The following is an 18,353-nucleotide window of genomic DNA, read 5'->3' on the forward strand; positions in this document are numbered from 1 at the left end:
TCACCAAATTAATTCAAAGTTTTTTTACTATTTTGTATTATGCGTTTTTCAAAAAAATACATGATCTTATATATTATTTTAATAACAAATTTAAATTAATTTTTTTTAAAATTTATCAAAAATACATCCACACCCAGAACTTGAAAAAAATAAAATATTAATATTATATTATACCAATAAATAAAAAAATTTAAAAATTAAATATATGATTATCTAATCCAGCTCCTTCGGACGTGTCTCCCAGATCTCCTCCGCCTTCCTCTCCGTCCGCCATCGTTGTCGTTTTCCATTTCAAGTTCAAGGTATCTCTCTCTCACTGTCTTCTTCTTCTTCTCCGTCGCCTTCCTTGACTCAGTCTTACTTTCACTCCCTCGTCTCCACCATCGCCTCCTCTTTTGGCTTAGGTACTGAAAATTAGCGAGTCTCCCGCTTAACGGAGTACCAACTGCAGTGTTGGAACAGTCCAAAACCCTAAGCTATGCCTCGCGGTCCTCTCATACTCAAAGCAAGCGGATTCATTCAACGATCTCTATCGGAATCCTCCCGAAAGCAAAAGCATTCGCATCGTTTGAATGGTATTTACAGGTACGGATTTCCGGGTACCTCGAATTAATCCTTGATTCCTTCATTCCTTCAGACGCTCAATCTCTGGTCTATTATGTGAGTTTGGTTCGAACTGTTTCGCTTTACTCTGTTTCTAAGTGTGTCGGAGATGAATATATATGCGTACATATATATATATATATCTTTATTATAATATGTATATATTTCATTCAGGTTGTGGTGAATCTCTGTTTCAGTAATTGGATATTGCAATTGTGCTAGTTTTGTATCTTGAAAAAATTTCTGCAAAATCTTATGCAACATTCGGCATGGTTATCTATTTTTCAGTCCGCTTCAATGTCGTCTCTAATGATGCATCTTTCCGAGGGATTATATACAGTGAATTGTTCAGTCTGAAAAAAGGATGGATATTTAGGATTCTAATCGGGTGTTTTTGTACTCTTTTTAAAAAAGAATAGATATTTTAACCCAATTATAGCCATGATCAAGCAGGAATCATGAAAACATAGCCATACAAATGTCCTTTAGTTAGTGCATAGTTACACATATTTAAGCCACTCTATTTGTTTTAAGTTCTATGTATTTATATATGTTTTGTCAACTGGAACTTATGGTGTAATTTTCCACATTGTTAAACACTTTGTATCACTGGTTACTGTTGGGGAAGATTTAGATGTTATGCCGAGGATCAATCGGTTGTATAGCATATTAATGATTAACTTCATGTTCACTAATCAATTTCAACCAAAAACAACTCAACTCTGGAATCAGGTGAACATCCTCTTAGGGATTGAATTTCATTTCTATATCAGAACAGCTTTTGACTTCATGTGCCATTTTGTGCTAAAAATAAATGTGGGGGGTTTAAGAGTCTTTTCGATGATTATACATAATGCTTGTGTGTAATGTAATTATGGAATGTGTCTACTCAAAGAGCAAGGACTTGACATTTTCTACTGATGTTGTTTCTGTGTAGATATCTATGCTCGGAACCATACCTTGATACCAATGTTGCATTTCTCAAATCACATGGGATTCATAAAGTAAGCAATTCTTCTTTTCATTCTCCGTTTCTCCATCATCCAGAAATTTTCTTCATGTTGGTGTTTTCGTTATTTTATGACCTACTGCTGAATATTCATGATTTTGACTGAGAGTTGAATGAGTTGCTTTCCTAACTATGCTTTCGGTTAAAATTCTTGAAAGTACCCAGTGAAAACCAGCAGTCTGTATTAAAACAAGTGCATTGGTGATACACTGTAATCCACCAACCAGTGTACTAAATATGGGAATGATTGCCGCCATAAAAAAGAAAAAGTGAATGAATGCTTGTTATCATAAATATACTTATCGAAGGGACTTACCTGCACATCGTTGAATATGGGACCTTAAATGTGATTTTAACAACAATATGGCGAGTTTCAAGTTGTTGATGGAAGATGATAAGGCATCATACATGTACTAATAATTCTCACATTGACAAGTGTTTGACAGTTTGTATCTCCAGGGAACCTTCTTTTGGTGCATTTTTCATATTTTGTTGCTGCTCTTTATGGTTTGAACTTTTTGTCACTGATTTGTCTTGGAATGTTACACTCTGGTTGCTATATAAAGGGGCTTTTGGCTTGTAATGGTTCACAGAAGCATTTGATTTCTACTCCTATGATTGGAAGATGTTATAGCACACAGGCATCTGTGCAGAAGGATGTTACTTCATCCGATGATAAAAGGTACTGCCTTTTCTATTTTCACCGTCATCAACTTAAGTATAGAAACCTTCACCCCTGCATTCTGATTTTTATGGTAAATTCCTCTCAAAAGGGTTGTGCCCAAATAACTTCCATTACGATAAAACGACACTATATACATACTAACTTTGCATATTGTCTGTCTTGTTAACCGTTGACCTTCTTAGTTTCAAGGGACATGATATGCTAGCACCCTTTACGGCTGGATGGCAAACTACAGATTTGCATCCTCTAGTAATTGAGAGGTCAGAGGTATGTGAAACCTATTTGTATTCTTCTAAAGCAGGATTTTTTTTTTTTTAATTTTTGTGTTTTAGTCCAATCTATTTGGAGTAAGTGTTACATCTGTTTTTGTTTTAGGGTTCTTATGTGTATGACATTAATGGGAAAAGGTATCTCGATTCTCTAGCTGGTTTATGGTGCACGTCGCTAGGTATTAACCCTCCCCTTCCAGGGAGAAATATCATTCACATTTAAGTGTTAAAAAGTGTTTGCATACTCCTGAAATTTCAGTTTGACATCCAACTGTTAATTCTGCTCTTGCAATCTTGCAGGGGGCAATGAACCTCGCCTTGTTGATGCTGCAATGAAACAGCTAAACACATTGCCATTTTACCATTCATTTTGGAACCGAACCACAAAACCATCTTTGGTATGGAGTTGTTTTGATCTACAAACTGCAAGAAAATCTTTGAAATTCAATACTCCCATTCTGATATGGAATTAATCCAGGATCTTGCCAAGGAACTTTTGGATACATTCACTGCTAATAAAATGGCTAGGGTCTTCTTTACGAATAGTGGATCAGAAGCCAACGATTCACAGGTACAAGAATCTTCATAAAAAAAAGAAAAAAGTTTACTGATTTGATTGATAAAGAATACCTTTTTATTCTACATGCTTGAAACAATGACAGTCTAGAAAATGCTATTATGATGGAATTTCTAAAATCAGGTTCATTTACTGTGTTTAGATACAGTAAAGAAGTTCATCTGTTTTCCTTTCTATTGCAGGTAAAGTTGGTTTGGTATTACAACAACGCCCTTGGAAGACCAAACAAAAAGAAATTTATTGCTCGATCAAAATCGTAATAATCTTTGCTCTGCTTTCATATTTTGTTCATTTTTGTTATATACCTTACCTTCTCCTTCCAATTTCCTTTGGCAGTTATCATGGTTCGACTCTTATAGCAGCCAGTCTTTCTGGGTATAACTTCATCACCTTCCATACGTCAGAATTGTTAACAATCTAGTTTATGCCGAAATACATTGTTTATCAACCTCTGCTTTTCTTTTCAACAGTCTCCCTGCACTGCACCAGAAATTCGATTTGCCAGCTCCGTTCGTACTACACACTGACTGCCCACATTATTGGCGATTTCATCAGCCAGGTTTGGCCTTAACATTCTAAAATGTACCTTCTTCCTAGATTGAATAATATTTCTGTAGCAACTCTTTATAGGAGAATCGGAGGAGGAGTTTTCTACCAGATTGGCCAACAACTTGGAAAATCTTATCATCAAAGAAGGACCTGAGACGGTAACTGATAATTTATGCCATTCTCTCTTCTTTTTTTTTGTTTTGTTTTTTTTTTTTTTTTTATGTTTCTTCTTAAAAGTATGATTATATCTCAGATTGCGGCTTTTATTGCGGAACCTGTTATGGGAGCTGGAGGTGTGATACCTCCTCCTGCAACTTATTTTGAAAAGGTGAGTTTTCTTTTATGCCACACTTTGCAGAATGTTCGAAATCCATTAGCTTATCCATATGAAGTTGTTCATAACATCTTGTGTAATAAGGGCATATCTTTATTAGTTTATTAAGTTCTTAACAACTTGTCTAATAATAGGCTATCTTGTCTCTAAACTATGCTTACGGGCATTGTGCAGACTCCTTTCTTGGGTGTAGTTTTATAAATTTCCCTACTAGGGACTTCATAAATACATGGTTTGACCGTATTATGTTTTCTACATGTGTGCAGATTCAGGCTGTTGTGAAGAAGTATGATATCCTTTTCATTGCCGATGAGGTAATATGTGCCTTTGGAAGGCTTGGGACAATGTTTGGCTGTGACAAATACGGCATCAAACCCGATCTTGTCTCTCTAGCAAAGGTAAACAAACATTGCTGCCTGAATTTGTCCTCTCATTTAAATCTTGGGAGATTATTCAATCTCCTTTGTCATTGATAACATACAGGCACTTTCTTCTGCTTATTTGCCTATTGGAGCTGTCCTTGTTAGTCCCGAAATATACGATGTCATCCATTCTCAGAGCAACAAGCTAGGTACTTGATGGTATTTTGACTTCATTTTATTCACGTTTTCTGTTTTGATCCTCAAAGGGTGTGTTCGTTTATGGAATTTTGGCAAAATCCTACTATTTATCAAATTTTTTCCCTCAAAAACATCAAAACACCTATGTTTCATTTTTTATAATTTAGTGAAAATTGATTTTACATTCAAAACATCACATCAATACATACTTATATCACATTATACAACTATTACAATGCAAAATTTTTACTATTCAAATCCCAACTCAAAATCCAAACCCCCAAACAAACATACCCTAAATATATTTTCACATCATCCTTTTGTTTTGCAAGGTTCATTCTCACATGGATTCACTTACTCGGGGCATCCTGTATCGTGTGCTGTTGCGCTGGAAACACTTAAGATCTATAAGTATGTGCTTTACAGTTATTCTAGGAAATTCAGTCTTTCTATAGCCCATGTGCACGCAATATATACAATTGGCTAATGTTGAATATATTGAAAATTAAGAATCTCACAAGATATGTCAATTGAATAATCACATTTTGTTGAAACGATTTTGAAATGTCTGTGCTTTGTCCACAGGGAGAGAAATATTCTGGATCGTGTAAATGAAGTGTCCCCTAAATTTCAGGACGGTGTAAAAGCATTTTCTAGCAGTCCCATTATTGGCGAGGTACCATCAAACGCAGATATTTGCCCTTTTAGTCCATTGAAAGAAAGAAAGACCTATTGTTAACTTACATCCTCCTTTTCTTATAAAGATTAGGGGAACAGGTTTGATTCTTGGGACTGAGTTTGCCGACAATAAATCACCGAATGATCCATTTCCTGCTGAATGGGGTATGTTTATACAATGACCAAATTTTTTATTGAAGAAAATTGTGATTTTATTACATGATATGCAACCATTGTCTATGTTTGTGAAACAAATGTTAGGAATCGGAGCTTATTTTGGAGCACAGTGTGAGAAGAATGGGATGTTGGTGCGAGTTGCTGGTGACAACATTATGATGTCTCCTCCTTTCATAATAAGTCCTCAAGAAATCGACGAGGTAAATTCTTCTTACCACTGAATTATTACATACTCAATTTGTACGATAGCGGCTTAAGATTATGGAGAGAAAAATAAAGCAAAACCAACTGTCTGAGTAGTGTTTTCAAGATTTAGGAGCTAAAAAAGCCTTTCCTAGGAACTGTTCCATTAAATCATTTCATAACTTCGTTTTCGAAGTGAAACTAGTTGAGTAGTTGACCTTGAGTTTGTCTGAACGATCAAAACTCAACTCCACTTCTAGTAAATACTCCCTTCGTCTACTTAATAAGTTTACATTTACATTTTGCGTCATTGTACTTAACATTAAAAATATCGTCATATATTTTTATACAAATGATATTATATTTGTTTTATAAAACACTAATAGATGTATTTTTGTCATTTTTATTTTTATTTGTACTACATTTTGATATAATAATTAATATTCAAAGATCAACACGCAAAAAAACAAATGAAACTTTCAAAGTTGACGGATGGAGTAAAATTTATCTCCATATACAATTTCAAAGATATAAATATATTCTGAATAGAGGATGTTAGTATTATATGATATAAAGATAACGACATTTTTGTGTAATATATTGTAAATTAGAAGGGTATTTATAATGTTAGGTAGACAGTAAATGAATACTTTGTTATGGATCAAAATGTAAAAATAGATAGATTGTTAACGAAAAGAGGGAGTATATTTCAGTAAGCTGAACTAATAGTGTTGATACTCATTCTAAGAACTTTGCGGCATATATGTTTGATGTTTATGCAAATACAATTGATTCAATATAAATTTGTCGTGGCAGCTGATCGATATCTATGGGACAGCGCTAAAGGCAACGGAAGAACGGGTGGCTGAGCTCAAGCAGCAGCAGTAAGGTTTGATTTATTTATAATGGCGAAAATTTGGATGTGTATAGTTGTAGACAAAACATATATATTTAAATTAAGTAAGAATAAAGAGAACAATCAAATGGTTTATGTTGCCATTCATTTAAACAATGAATTGAGAAGGCTACTTCCAGGTTCTCCATGCTATCAAAACTGTAAGAATCTTCTCTATTACTATAATTATTGCTATTCACTTTATTTTTAAATTATTTTATTTAATATTATCTATTTACAATTTCAAATTATCTTATTTAGTAATATCCACCTAAATTCTTGTAATGAAGTGAATTTTTCATATATTGAGTGCAGAAGTAATTATAGTATTTTTATAAAGAAATTTAATATTGAAAGGTGTAAATTAAAAAATTAATGTTGTTATTTTCTATAAGTGGAAATTGTATATATATTTTTTTGTAGACATCCTATAAAGAGAAGGTGTATATTTTCTAATATGAAAATAATTTAAATTAAAAATAAAAACAAACGCAAAAGGTGTGTTTGTTTGAGGTTTGGATTTTGAGTTGAGATTTGAATAGTAGAAATTTTGAATTTGAATAGTTGTATGTGATATAAATAGGTGTTGATGTGATGTTTTGAATGTAAAATTGATTTTTAGTATAATATAAAAAATGAAAAATAGATATTTAATTTAATATTTTTAAGGAAAAAAAATGAATAAATAGTGAAAATTTAATCCAATTCCCCGAATAAACAAACCCTATGTTTATTATTAACAAGTTCGCATATGTTTTGTAGTGACTGATTTGACTTCGAATAAATAAGTAAAATATGTACTATCTCCATCTCAAATCTTTTGTAATATTTATTTATTTATTTATTTATTTTGTTTCAAATTCAGTGTAATATTTTTGAATTTAACAATAATTAATTATATATAATAAAATTTCACTTTATTTCATCATATTACACCAATAAAAAATAAATATATATTTCTCTCTCCAATCATATCATTTAATTTTTAAATTATCTCAAATTATCCTACTTAATATTATCCATCTAAATTCACCTGCCGAACTCAAATATTGCACAGTATTAGGAGGGGAGACAATACATTATGGGTGTGTTCGTTTGTAAGATTTGTGCAAAATCTTACTATTCATCCAATTTTTTTCCCCCAAAAACATCAAATCAAACACCTATTTTTCATTTTTTATATTATACTAAAAATCAATTTTACATTCAAAATATCACATCAACACCTATTTATATCACATCGTACAACTATTCAAATTCAAATATTTTACTATTCAAATCCCAACTCAAAATCCAAACCCCCAAACAAACACACCCATAGATTTTGAGTGTGTATATATTATACTTCCTTCATTTATTAATAATTTTTCTTTATTTTGTTTTTGTTTGAGTGTGTATATATTATACTTCCTTCATTTATTAATAATTTTTCTTTATTTTGTTTTTTTTCATAATAAAATATTTATTTTTTTACTAAGGGTGTGTTTGTTTGGGGATTCTTCCCCAAATATACTGTTCATCCTGTTTTTTTTTCCTCAAAACATGTCAAATCAAATACCTATTTTTTATTTTTTATATTATATCAAAAATGAATTTTACATTCAAAATATCACATCAACACCTATTTATATCACATCATACAACTATTCAAATTGAAAATTTTTATTATTCAAATCCCAACTCAAAATTCAAATCCCCAAACAAACACACCCTAAATGTATTATTCATCTTAATATTAAAAATATTGTTACAATTTATAATATATTATATAAATTTTATTACTTTTATATCATAAAATATTAATAAAATTATTTTTATTATTATGCATACTAAAAATAACGAAATACTTATTTGAGGGGCTGAAGGAGAATATATTAATATAAATAGCTTTTAGCTTGTAAAAAATTTTATTAGCATTTTTATTTTACTTTTTAATATTATATAATTTCTCATTTTTATTAAAAAGATATAATATTCAATAATTTATTTTTTAGGTTAAATTGTACAAAATTTATATGTGGTTTTCCAAATACTCTGTACTTCTAAAACTGTTTCAACTCACTCGTGGTTTTATAAACTTTGTGTCTAGCTTATTCGACGGTCCTTATTTAACGGTATTTGACCTAAATACGCCCAAATTGCGAATAAATTTTAAAATCTCAATTTCTAAATCCCTAAAATTATAAAATATACTCCCTCCGTCCTAAACACCATACAAATTTGTGTTTGGCATGAGAATTTAGGTGGGAGTATTAAGTATGATAATTTTGATATTAAATTATGTGAGTGGAGAGAAAAATAGTTATTTGTTTTTTTTTTATTTGAGTGATGTGATGGGATAAAGTAAAGTATATATTAATATATGTATAAAAATATTATTAATTATTTCTAAATTTGAAAATGTTGCATGAGTTTGAGACAAATAAAAAATGAAATGTTGCAGGGTATTTGGGACGGAGGGAGTATTTATTTTTCTTATATTTAATTTCAAAAAATAATAAATATATTCAAATATAGTTATTTTCTCAAGTTTTAAGAGTTTAATTTTTTTGTTTTTAGGCTAAATATAAGAAAAATAATTTAATTTGTAATTTTAGGGACTTAGACATTGAGATTCTAAAATTTATTTACAATTTGGGCGCATTCAAGTCAAATACCGTTAAATAAAAACCGCCGAGAGGGTTAGACGCAGAATTTATTAAACACGAGAGAGTTTGACACAGTTTTAAAAGTATGAAAATTTTGATACAATTTCGTAAAAAACGGATAGATTTGATGCAAATTTAGCCTATTTTTTATATAGCTAACAATCTTTTATCTCTTAAATAAAATAATTTCAAATTAAAATATAAACAATTTTTTTGTGTGTATCTACTCAATCTATCCCAATAATATAAAATAAAATAAAATAAAATATTTGGAATGACATGGAAATACGTGTGTAGTCGTTGTCGAGGTGAGGTGTACATGTGTGCATAATTAATGACCGCCACCAAATTAATAATTTTGCATTTTTTTAAAAAATAAAAAAAAAAAAAAAAATCAAATAATTTTGCATTCGAATTCAAAAGTGAATCTTGTGTCACTTTCCCACTTTAGATGAGACCGAAAATATTTTTATTTAATTTTTTTAAAAAGTTTTCCAAGTTTAAATTGATTGAATACTGAATCAATCGAACGAATGGCTGCCGACGATATAAATTAAATTGAAATTATGCATATCTGAGTGGGCCCATTGGTTTAGGTCTCCTCGACCGACCATTTTTGTCTACTAATTATCTCAAAGACTTGTGTTTCATATAAAATAAAATAACAAAATTAAAATTGTTACGTCGATTATATTAGTGATAACTCATTCCGTCTCAAAAGTATAGTCTTATTGTGTTATACACGAGATTTAAGGAATATTGATATTATATTGACAGTCGGTAAAAAGCAGGGTAAATGACTTTTTTGTCATTGTGAATATATTAATGTAAAAAATAGTGGCAATTATGTAATAACAATGAAAAAGGTAGAGATAGTTTTACGGTGATATGATTATTTATAAAAATGAGACTATTGTTTTTCGACGGACAAAAATGATAAATAAGATTATTGTATTGGGACGGAGAGAGTATATTAGATCATTTATATGTTCAGATTCGATTAATGTATACAAAGGGTGTGTTTGTTTGGGGGTTTTGATTTTGGATTGGGATTTAAATAGTAAATGTTTTGAATTTGAATAGTTGTATGAGGTGATATAAATAGGTATTGATGTGATGTTTTGAATGTAAAATTGATTTTTAGTATTATATAAAAAATGAAAAAATAGGTGTTTAATTTGATATTTTTGGGAGAAAAAAATTGGATGAATAGTTGGATTTAAATCTAATCCTCCAAACAAACACACCTTAAGTTAATATTTTTATATTTATCGAATACATTGAAATATATATATATATATTATCATTAATTTCGTTCAAAATAATAATAATATCTTATTTTTTAATTTCTGCAAAACCTTCGGTTCGTCAGCGAAACAATGCTGGCTTCGTCACTATGTGTGTTTTGTAAGGTTTTATATATTTTTATTTTGATGTGTTTGAAATAAAATTGTTGTTGTAAATTAGTAGAAAAATATTGCTAGTATTTTAGGATAGTTTCAACATATATGACTTTAAATGTACTACTCCCTCCGTCCACCTACAAGGTATACATATTTCTACTTTGGGTCGTTAAATTACAAGGTAACCATTTCATTAAATACCCCAATTTTTTCCACAAATACTCTTACTTTACATCATATTATTATTTTTATACCAAAAAGTAAAGGCAAAAATTTCATTACACTACTTTTACCTACGAACTATAATTAAAATATTATTATTTCTTAAACTCCGCGCCAAAAATAAATATATACTTATTGTTTGAACGAAAGAGTATTAAAATAGAATTATTATATTGAATTAGTAACTTTATTTTATTTGGTCAATAATATACTCGAGAGACGGTCACAAAAAAATTTGTGCGCACAAAAATAACGATATTACTACAGATAAATTCAATCGAGTTGAGTTGCCTCGACTTGATTTAGTTTCGTTCATCGCCATATTTATGCCATTTTCTTCAACAAATGGCGCAAGCGTTCGGATTCTCTTCGACACTGTGATGAATATAGTATGTGCTCATTGGCGGATAATACGGCCTATACGGCATCATGACCAACTCCGGTTGCTCTACCTTTTTGGGCTCGTCTTTTTTGGTCTGATCGCCTTCTTCTTTCTTTGGTTCTTCTTTTTTAACTTCTTCTTTCTTCTCTTCCTCTTTTTCCGGCGCATCTTTCTTGGCTTCGGCTTCTTTCTTTTTTGGCTCGGGTTCTTTTGCGGGTTCCACTGAAACAATCCCGACTTCCCAATTCCTTTTGCGCAATTTGCTCACTACTGTGATGGGATCGACTGTCCCAATTACCGTTAGTTTCTTGCCCTTTGCATCGATTGAAATTTCATCGATTCCTAAAACAAGGAAAAAGAAACATTTTACGATGATTTTTTCGGAGTGATTAAACATATATATATAATTATGATTATTGTTTTATTTATATTTATAGTTTTATTTTTGTATTTTAAATAAATGATTCAACATTTATTTATATTAAATTACGAACAGTTGAAAAGCGGTATAGACTGTATGTGAAAAATGATTGTATTTTTTTAAAAATGTATGTTAGATACGAATTGGTGTTTTTTTAATACAGAATTTTCGAAATTTAATATTTGAATTCTGCATTTTTTAAATATATATTTATTTATTTTAAAAAATATCAAATCAAATACTCCCTCCGTTCCAAAAGAATTGTCTTATTGAGAATTGACACGGGAATTAAGCAGTAATAGTATTTAATTGAAAGTAGATATAAAGTAGAATGTAAATGACTAAAATGTCATTGCTTATGTTAGAGTAATAATTAGAGGTAGTATGGAAAAGTAGAAATAATTTTGTTATAAAGTGAAGACCACGACTACTAAATAAGGAAACAAAGACAATTGTTTTGGGACGGACAAAAATAGAAAAACAAGACAAATCTTTTGGGACGGATGGAGTATTATTTTAATACAAAATTCAAACCAAATATATATAAGCCAAACCTAAAGAAACATATGTTTTTCCAACATTCTAAATTTTTCAGAAGGAAAATTCACAATTATGGTATCCAAATCAAATTATGTATTTCCTCCATTCTAATTCAATGTATTATTTTATTATTTTTTTCGTTTCACTAAAAAATATTTACTTAAAAATAATCATATTTAAATACCAAAATACTTTTAACTTTTTTTAAAAAAAATATATATTTTTTATTTATAATTTCAAGGACACAAATGTTAAAATTATTTTATATACTTCCACTAACTAATAAAATACTAATAAATACAAAAAATATATATATATATTACATTGGGACGGAAAAAATATTAGTTAGCTAATTAATTTTGAAGATCTCAATCCATCCATAAATACCAAAGTTTGTTTAATTAGTATTTTATAATTTTAAGTATTTTTGCTGTGAAGTATATAAAAATCGTAAGAATACAATAAAAAAATAGTAATATTTTATACTTTTTCCGTCCAAAAGCTAATACTCTATTTTTCTATTTGGGACGTTCAATAATTATTGTCCTATTTCTTTTTCTTAAACATAAATTTTATATTTTTACCCTTCATTCAATTATTACTTTTAATCTCTATCATATAAGTAAAGACAAATTTATTAATTCATAACAAAAAGATACTTACCTAAAAAAATTGTGTAAATATACTTTAGGACAATATAAATTGGACGGAGGGAGTATATTTTTTATTAAATTTTATTGTTATGCATATATTGTAAAATTAACATATTTGGGTTTGGTATGAGAAAAATAAATATATTTTTTTTGAAAAAAATAATAAAATTAAAAAGGTAATTAGAAGTATTTTTTTTTAAAATTAGTTACAAATTAAGGAAAATAAAGAGAGAATATATAATAAAAGTAGTAGCATTTACAGTAAATAATTATCGAATAAAGAGTAATAATTAAATATTGATTTATCAAAATTAATAATAAGATAAATTTAATAAAAAATATTTAAAAAAAAATACTTCCTCCGACCTACTTTTTGCGCCCAGTTTAAAAATTATAATTATTGTATAATAAAACTAATTATAAATTAATTTAAAATTAAAATAATTAAATAGTATAATTAAAAAAAAAATTATAAATCATAAATTTTAAGAAAGTGAGAGTGAATAAGTAGTAATTCGATAAATTTAAAAATAAAAAATAAATTTGAAAAAGGAAAAAGGTAGTAAAAAGAGACCTGGAAGGGCAGCCACAGTCTTGAAAGCCCTTCTTTGCTTCTCTTTGTCCTCTGCTTCCAAATCCAGCTTCAGCACAAACTTCTTCTACACATTCAATCAAACGACGCCGTTTCATTACATCACCAACAATCTACTACTATTAATTATATATATATATATTTTTAAATAAAATATAGGGACTACTTTATAATATAAAAACATATACTTATATTTTTATTGACAACATACTAAATCTTTTAGAAGTTTTGAAACTTTTTCCAGTGACATTTATCAATTTTTAACTCATAATTTTACGATCACAAATTTAATTTATCAGATCATCATCATCTAATCAACTAATTAGTGGTTTTAGATTCTTGATTGAACCCTTTTCCCACAAAATAATAATAATAATAATAATAATAAAATAAATAAATAAAAAAAGATTCCCACTAGAGAAAGGAGATCATTTCTTTAGTAAGAATTAACAAAAATTAGGATCATTAAAATACACAGAATAATAAGCAATAAGAGATTTTGGAGCATGAACCAAACCTTCATGTCTTCTTTCTTCTTCTTCTTCGAAATTTGGAAACAAAATGCAGATTATTTTGGGGCAAAAATGCAAATAAGAATTGATAGGAGAGAGAGAGAGAGAGAGTATAGATAGAGAGAGAATGGGAAAAAGCAGTGATTTACAAAACACAATAATAAAAGAGATGGTGGTAAGAAAAGGACAGAGGCAGGGCAGGACTGCACACAATTCATTTTCTTTTATTATTATTATTATTATTATCATTTACACGAAAACAAAAACACAATAAATGAACCAAAATAATAATTTATGGGTCCTACATCATCGGTTCATTCGGTCAAATCAGCACGATAATATACATAAATAATATTGATTTTATCCGAATTTAAGGATTTTATTTATTCTTTAACGTCATTGTATTAATATTAAAAATATTTTTATATTTATATATTCTTTTGCACAAATATCATTAGTATTATAAGAAACTAATGGAAGTATTTTTATCATTTTTTCTTAGTTTGTACTACGTTTTTATATAATAATTCATATTCAAAGATTAATATGGAACCCTTAGAATCGGACAAAAATAGTATTATATATTATAATATATTTATAATACAATATATAATGTTTTATCTCGTAATATATATTGTATTATCTTTATCCAACTCTAAAAGTTTTATTTTCTTTTTGTGTATTAATATTTAAATATTAATTATTATATCAAAACGTAATATCAATTAAGAAAATATATAAAAATATTTTCATTAATATCTTATAATACTAATAAAAAGATATCTGTAAAAAAAATTATATAAATATAAATATATTTTTAATATTAAATACAATAACACGTGACTTTTAAAAATAAGAGGAAATATTACGTAAAAAAATATATTAATTACATTTATATATATATATAGCCCATACGTAACCAAAAAGAAATAATAGATGGAGGACAACGTTGCATCTCTATCTACACACACAGTGTGTGTTATATACACACGTGTGTATATATATACTGTGAATTTGAATATTAGAAATCAGCAATTATTTAATAATTTATTATTATATATTGTGGACAATGGAGCATGAGTCGTACCATCTGTATTCTAAAGATTTCTGCTCATAATTTTCTTTTATATCATTTAAAAATACTTTTATTTATCTATTCAGTAAAAAAATTATACTCATTCCGTCCCAAAATATAGTATTATTGTGTTGTGCATGAAATTTTAAAAAAAAATTGAAATTATATAGATAGTTAAAAAAAATAAAAAAAAAAGTAATTTTTTTGCCATAGTGAGTATATTAGTGTAAAAAGTAGTGATAATTATGTAATAATAATAATGAAAAAGTAGATATAATTTTATGGTGATATAATTATTTATAGAAATTAAACTATTGTTTTGAGATATAAAAAAATTTGTAAATAAAACTATTATTTTGATATAAGTTTTTAAAAATTTATAGAAAAATTTAAGCATTAAATTATTGGCAAAGATAAATTAAATTAATATAAAAATTAAAGACGACGTCGTCGTCCTCATCAACCGCCGATCCAATATCTATCACTAAATTCTGCCTTCCTTCCTCCACCCCATATTTCTATTACTATATTTGTTCGATACGCACGCTACTGTTTATTGCCTGGTTATTTTTATCAATATTATTATTGAATAGTATTATGCATTATACTCTCTCCTGTTATAATTATAATGACTGTACATACGGAAATTTAAATAAAAATATAATTAATAAATAATTAAAAAATATATTAGTAAAAATAATTATAAATTAAAATTAATATAAATAAAAAATTTAACTAAAATTAAAAAAAATTAAACTAAATTGCACAAAATCCCCCTGTGATTTCATGAAATTGCACCAAATCCTCCATACTTCTAAAACCGCATTAAACTCCCTCGTGGTTTCATAAACTTTGCGTTTAACTCCTCAGTGGTCCTTATTTAACGGTATTTGACCTAACTGCGCTCAAACTGCGAATAAATTTTAGAATCTCAATTTATAAACCCTTAAAATTATAAATATATTTTTTTTATATTTAACCTAAAAAAATAGTAAATATACTTAAAAATAATTATTTTTCTCATATTTTAAAAGTTTATTTTTACTATTTTTTTAGGCTAAATATATAAAAAAATAAATATATTTGTAATTTTAGGGGTTTAAAAATTGAGATTCTAAAATTTATTCGCAGTTTGAGCGCAGTTAGGTCAAATACCGTTAAATAAAGACCGTTGAGGGGGTTACCCGCAAAATTTATGAAACCACGAGGGAGTTTGAAGCAGTTTTAGAAGTACGGAGGATTTGGTGCAATTTCATTAAACCACATGTGGATTTTGTGCAATTTAGCCAAAAAATTATAAAATTTTAAATTTAAAATATGTTTAAAGTGAATAATCGGTGGAACGATGAAAATATAAAATATGGACAAATTATGTGGGACAAGATGTAGTAATTTTTTTCTAACTGTTTTAATATGGATGTTTTTTTTTCAAATAAAAAATATTGCTATTTAATTTGTAATTTTTAATAAAAATATATTCCCTCCGTCCATTTTTTAATATCTGATTTGATATTTACATGTATTTTAGGAAATTAAAATTTTTGTTATAAAATGACAAATTTGTTCTTAATTTTGTGTATAGAAAAGAAAATAGTAGATAAAGTAAAGGCAAAAGAGTAAATTTTGTGTATATAAATAAAAAAAGAACAATAATTGTTCGACATTTAAAATAGAAAAGTAGAACCCTAGTTGGTGGACGAAAGAGAATATAATTTTTTTTCACAAAATATTATTTAAATAAAATTTTAATCAACTCTTTCATTTCAAATAAGTTCAAACAAATCATATGATGTCATTTTAATTTAGTATTTGAGATTTTGATCTTATGTAAAATGTATTAAATTCTACTGATATATTTCCTATGTCCCAACCCAATTTACTATTTTATCATTTTCATCTTTCCAATAAAAAGTGTCACTTTCATATTATAGTAAAATAATTCATATATAAATATTAAAATGCTTCTAATTCTTATAAATATATATATTTTTTATACTTTTAAAAACAAAAATATTAAAATCATTGTACAACTTTCATTAATACTACAATATTATTATTTTTTAATTTAATATAAAAAAAAACAGATACAAATGAGTTGGGATGAAAAAGAGTATAATTGAGTATAATATTTTAAAAAAAAAAAATACTTTGAATGAATATAAATATATACTTAAAATATATAATAAATAATACAATATATAGTCTTACATAGAACATCAAATATTGTTATTATATATGTTTATTAGGTTAAATTGACCTTAGTTAGCTGGGATCTGCCGCGATATTAAAGTAATTGATATTTTGAATTTGTTTGTTTATAATTTGAAAATAAATGTTGATTTAAGTTTTTATTTAAACAATATTTTTATATAATATTTTGTAAAAAAATAATATTTTTTTATTAAAAATACAAATAAATTTAATAATGATATGTTTTATTTAAAATTAAAAATAAACATGAGTTAAATAAAAATACACAAATATTGTATATAATTCCCTTTCAAAAAAAATATATTATAAATAAATAGGCATGCACAGGTAATCAATTAAACTAGTGGCTATTAATTAAAATCCATTAAAATGGTTACATATATTTTCCAAGAAAAGAAATTCGAAGGAGAACCATTTAACAATAATGTTATTGTATGATATATATATATATATTAATTACTAAATAATCCCTCCGTCCACACACAAAGTAAAAAATTGTTTTTGGCGCGATGTTTAAAAATAATAATATTTTAATTATAGTGAATGGTTAAAAATAATATAATAATATTTTTGTCCTTATTTTTTAATGTAAAAATAATGATGTGATGTAAAGTATGAGTTTATAAAAAAAAAAAGATTTTTAATGAAATATTTACTTTGTAATTGGACGGCCCAAAATAAAAATATATATACTTTTTAGCTGGACGGAGAGAGTATTAAATAAGTATGTATTACTCCCTCCGTCCCTTGACAATCTATTATTTTTTTATTTTGGTTCGTCTCATAACAAAGTATCTATTTCATTTTTAGTAATTGTACTATATACCTAACATTACAAATACCTTTCCGATTTACATTATATTACACAAATGTCATTACCGTTATATCATATAATACTAATAGATAAATTTAGTCTTTTTATCTTTATTTTTACTTTATCTTAATATTTTATTGATATTTATAAAATTACGTGTAAAAAGTAAATAAATAGATAAATAAAGTATTAAATAATTAATTAGTTATTATGGGATTGACTTTTTGGGTAGCTAAGGTAGGAGAACAACTATGAAGTATAGGCATAGCCGGCCTATACGATACATATCAAATTTCAGAGACATGGGCCTTCTGTGGGCCCCATTTTCAGGCACACATTTATATGTACAAGATAAATAAAT

General features: G+C 27.4%; 2 protein-coding genes across 4 annotated transcripts; one reads left to right on the forward strand and one right to left on the reverse strand.

Annotated features, from left to right (window-relative positions):
* Positions 1–211: 211 nt before the first annotated feature.
* Positions 212–6,731, forward strand: LOC127262694 (gamma aminobutyrate transaminase 1, mitochondrial). Of its 2 annotated transcripts, XM_051291502.1 has the most exons (20): positions 212–302; positions 405–585; positions 1,541–1,607; positions 2,179–2,294; positions 2,480–2,564; positions 2,673–2,745; positions 2,867–2,964; positions 3,045–3,137; positions 3,326–3,399; positions 3,480–3,518; positions 3,614–3,702; positions 3,774–3,850; positions 3,946–4,020; positions 4,293–4,424; positions 4,510–4,597; positions 4,919–4,997; positions 5,172–5,262; positions 5,351–5,429; positions 5,526–5,641; positions 6,441–6,731. In XM_051291502.1, the coding sequence occupies exons 2-20, from the start codon at positions 479–481 to the stop codon at positions 6,510–6,512; spliced, it is 1,650 nt and encodes a 549-aa protein (XP_051147459.1). In that variant the 5' UTR covers positions 212–302; positions 405–478; the 3' UTR covers positions 6,513–6,731. The 2 variants fall into 2 exon arrangements, with proteins under 2 accessions (XP_051147459.1, XP_051147468.1); XM_051291511.1 differs by lacking the exon at positions 212–302 and having other exon boundaries at positions 323–585; positions 2,206–2,294.
* A 4,282-nt stretch (positions 6,732–11,013) lies between these two features.
* LOC127263412 (heavy metal-associated isoprenylated plant protein 39) lies at positions 11,014–14,063 on the reverse strand. 2 transcript variants are annotated; one of them, XM_051292425.1, is made up of 3 exons: positions 13,898–14,063; positions 13,363–13,447; positions 11,014–11,516 (listed from the first exon to the last, which is right to left on the reverse strand). In XM_051292425.1, the coding sequence occupies exons 1-3, from the start codon at positions 13,901–13,903 to the stop codon at positions 11,131–11,133; spliced, it is 477 nt and encodes a 158-aa protein (XP_051148382.1). In that variant the 5' UTR covers positions 13,904–14,063; the 3' UTR covers positions 11,014–11,130. The 2 variants fall into 2 exon arrangements, with proteins under 2 accessions (XP_051148382.1, XP_051148390.1); XM_051292433.1 differs by having other exon boundaries at positions 13,363–13,444; positions 13,898–14,027.
* Positions 14,064–18,353: the final 4,290 nt, after the last annotated feature.

This window comes from Andrographis paniculata, unplaced genomic scaffold (assembly GCF_009805555.1).
Source record: "Andrographis paniculata isolate CXL003 unplaced genomic scaffold, ASM980555v1 Contig15END, whole genome shotgun sequence".
In the NCBI taxonomy this organism is placed as follows: Eukaryota; Viridiplantae; Streptophyta; class Magnoliopsida; order Lamiales; family Acanthaceae; genus Andrographis; species Andrographis paniculata.

Coding starts and splice junctions, on each gene's coding strand:
- LOC127263412 (XM_051292425.1), bottom strand. Junction 11,517..13,362: donor GACTGTGGCTGCCCTTCCAG/GTCTCTTTTTAC, acceptor TCCTTGTTTTAG/GAATCGATGAAATTTCAATC.
- LOC127262694 (XM_051291502.1), top strand. CDS start 479: ATGCCTCGCGGTCCTCTCATACTCAAAGCAAGCGGATTCATTCAACGA. Junction 586..1,540: donor CGTTTGAATGGTATTTACAG/GTACGGATTTCC, acceptor GTTTCTGTGTAG/ATATCTATGCTCGGAACCAT. Junction 2,746..2,866: donor TTTATGGTGCACGTCGCTAG/GTATTAACCCTC, acceptor GCAATCTTGCAG/GGGGCAATGAACCTCGCCTT.